We start from the raw sequence: 2,594 nt of genomic DNA on the forward strand, positions 1-2,594 counted from the left end.
CAGAATATTGGCTCACTCCTACTCCTACTCAATTGGTAGCTATTTAAGAAGAACCAATAGAGTTCATCAGCATCAGTTTCATCTGACCGCATTCAAAATGGTAAGCTGTAGATTCATAGTTCATTACAATTCCAAGCCAATTTACAGATGTTCCGCATCCTTCTCGCCTTCTGCCTCTTCTCCACTGCTGCCTCTGTCACCTTGGTCATCTGCCAACAGTACTGTTCTTCTGTCCAAGGAGCAGCATCTTATGACAACTGTGCTCCATGGAACAGCTATGCCCTCGCCTCCAACCAAACCTGCTACAACCTCTGTGTTCATAACTGTGCTGCTGTCTACGATGGATCGTGCATGACTGGAGATGGATTCAGATGTTGCTTGAAAACCACCCCAACCAAGACTCAGGAGTTCAAGACCAGTGGATGCAACAAACTCTACAACAATCTTCCAGGAATGTAAAACTTCTTCAACTAAATCTTTTCTGATTTTAAAATAAATTCAATCATCTGCAAAATCTTGAGCTGAATAATTGATTGTGGAACATTTTCCATAACTTTACCGTTTTACGTTTTGAATATGGTATTTGAAAAAGTTCCACACAAAAAATTATGTCCGTAGGATTTAGTAACAGGTGCTCTGGTCGAACTAACCATTTTCCTAAAGTTTATACCCTGACTAGCGTCCTCGGCCTACGGCCGACTTCGCTAGGCGCGGCTATGCCGCCCAATTAGGTGTAATCAGATGCAGGGCCTTCGGCCCTGGCTCAGTGGAATCAGAAATTCATATTTTAGTCTGTTCTCCCTTCGCTCGCTCCGCTCGCTCAGGTCGAACAGACCGGACAGGACCTTCGGCCTTGTAACATGTGCCCCAAAACTATTCATTAATGTTTCACTCAAAACCTATTAACTCTTTTAATTTTCAAGCAAATCCAGTTTTCTTTTTTTTAGGCCCTAGTTCGGCAGAAAAAAAAAACAGAAAAACCCGAAAAACATGGTATCCACTTGTACGTTCGTTATTAAATCTCGGTTCAAACAGTACAACTTCTGACGATTTTTAGTGACCGCGTAGCTCGAGAGATTTGCTATCGATCAAAAAAAGATTTGACCAAAACGGACTGAAATGAACCTAGTTAGGAGCTTTCAAAGAAAATTTCTACAAAATGTCAAAAATGGGAGTGCGCGATCGCTACGGTATTTAAGGGAAAAAGGGGGCGGAAAATTCAAAAAATCAAACTGTTCTTCTTTTCTCTTCTTTCTTTACAAACTGCATACTCAAATCTATTTTTTTATACAATCAGCAAAAACTTATACTGCTTTATTTTCAATAGAATGTCAGTTTGTATTTCATTTCCGTTTTTCCAGAGGAAAGATCCGCCATACCCAATTTGCCCTGTCAGTAAAGTGAATTTTGCTGAAACAAGATATTTATGAGACAAAGAGTAAGAAAAGATACTACATAAGCATAGGGCATCTAATAGAACCTAAATCTGGTAATACCTATTTCCATCGGATGCGTTTGGTCTGATCTGTGAAAACCCCTAGACTTCAGAAATACACCGTGTCAGAAGTATAGAGCGTTATGGTCCCGCCTCGTAATGATCCGATCTCGTGATAAACATTATTTTGATATTCTTTTTTAGCACATTTTTATACTCGGGCATAAATATCTTGTTTCAGCAAAATTCACTTTACTGACAGGGCAAATTGGGTATGGCGGATCTTTCCTCTGGAAAAACGGAAATGAAATACAAACTGACATTCTATTGAAAATAAAGCAGTATAAGTTTTTGCTGATTGTATAAAAAAATAGATTTGAGTATGCAGTTTGTAAAGAAAGAAGAAAAAAGAAGAACAGTTTGATTTTTTGAATTTTCCGCCCCCTTTTTCCCTTAAATACCGTAGCGATCGCGCACTCCCATTTTTGACATTTTGTAGAAATTTTCTTTGAAAGCTCCTAACTAGGTTCATTTCAGTCCGTTTTGGTCAAATCTTTTTTTTAATCGATAGCAAATCTCTCGAGCTACGCGGTCACTAAAAATCGTCAGAAGTTGTACTGTTTGAACCGAGATTTAATAACGAACGTACAAGTGGATACCATGTTTTTCGGGTTTTTCTGTTTTTTTTTCTGCCGAACTAGGGCCTAAAAAAAAGAAAACTGGATTTGCTTGAAAATTAAAAGAGTTAATAGGTTTTGAGTGAAACATTAATGAATAGTTTTGGGGCACATGTTACAAGGCCGAAGGTCCTGTCCGGTCTGTTCGACCTGAGCGAGCGGAGCGAGCGAAGGGAGAACAGACTAAAATATGAATTTCTGATTCCACTGAGCCAGGGCCGAAGGCCCTGCATCTGATTACACCTAATTGGGCGGCATAGCCGCGCCTAGCGAAGTCGGCCGTAGGCCGAGGACGCTAGTCAGGGTATAAACTTTAGGAAAATGGTTAGTTCGACCAGAGCACCTGTTACTAAATCCTACGGACATAATTTTTTGTGTGGAACTTTTTCAAATACCATATTCAAAACGTAAAACGGTAAAGTTATGGAAAATGTTCCACAATCAATTATTCAGCTCAAGATTTTGCAGATGATTGAATTTAT

The 2,594-nt window shown here is 39.4% G+C and overlaps 2 protein-coding genes across 2 annotated transcripts in view; one reads left to right on the forward strand and one right to left on the reverse strand.

Moving 5' to 3' along the window:
- Positions 1 to 97: 97 nt before the first annotated feature.
- Cbr-nspc-7 lies at positions 98 to 459 on the forward strand (the record flags this gene model as incomplete). Its single annotated transcript, XM_002645984.1, has 2 exons — positions 98 to 100; positions 148 to 459. The coding sequence occupies 2 exons, from the start codon at positions 98 to 100 to the stop codon at positions 457 to 459; spliced, it is 315 nt and encodes a 104-aa protein (XP_002646030.1).
- Positions 460 to 1,285: 826 nt separating this feature from the next.
- The window catches only part of CBG10623, a gene marked incomplete at both ends in the record, with an annotated part of 2,886 nt that continues 1,577 nt past the window's right edge, over positions 1,286 to 2,594 (reverse strand). Inside the window, one exon of the mRNA XM_045240804.1 lies at positions 1,286 to 1,410. Within this exon, the coding sequence (XP_045094323.1) occupies positions 1,286 to 1,410 (125 nt within the window). The remainder of the gene's footprint in view (positions 1,411 to 2,594) is intronic.

This window comes from Caenorhabditis briggsae, assembly GCF_000004555.2.
Source record: "Caenorhabditis briggsae complete genome, chrX, whole genome shotgun sequence".
Lineage (NCBI taxonomy): Eukaryota > Metazoa > Nematoda > Chromadorea > Rhabditida > Rhabditidae > Caenorhabditis > Caenorhabditis briggsae.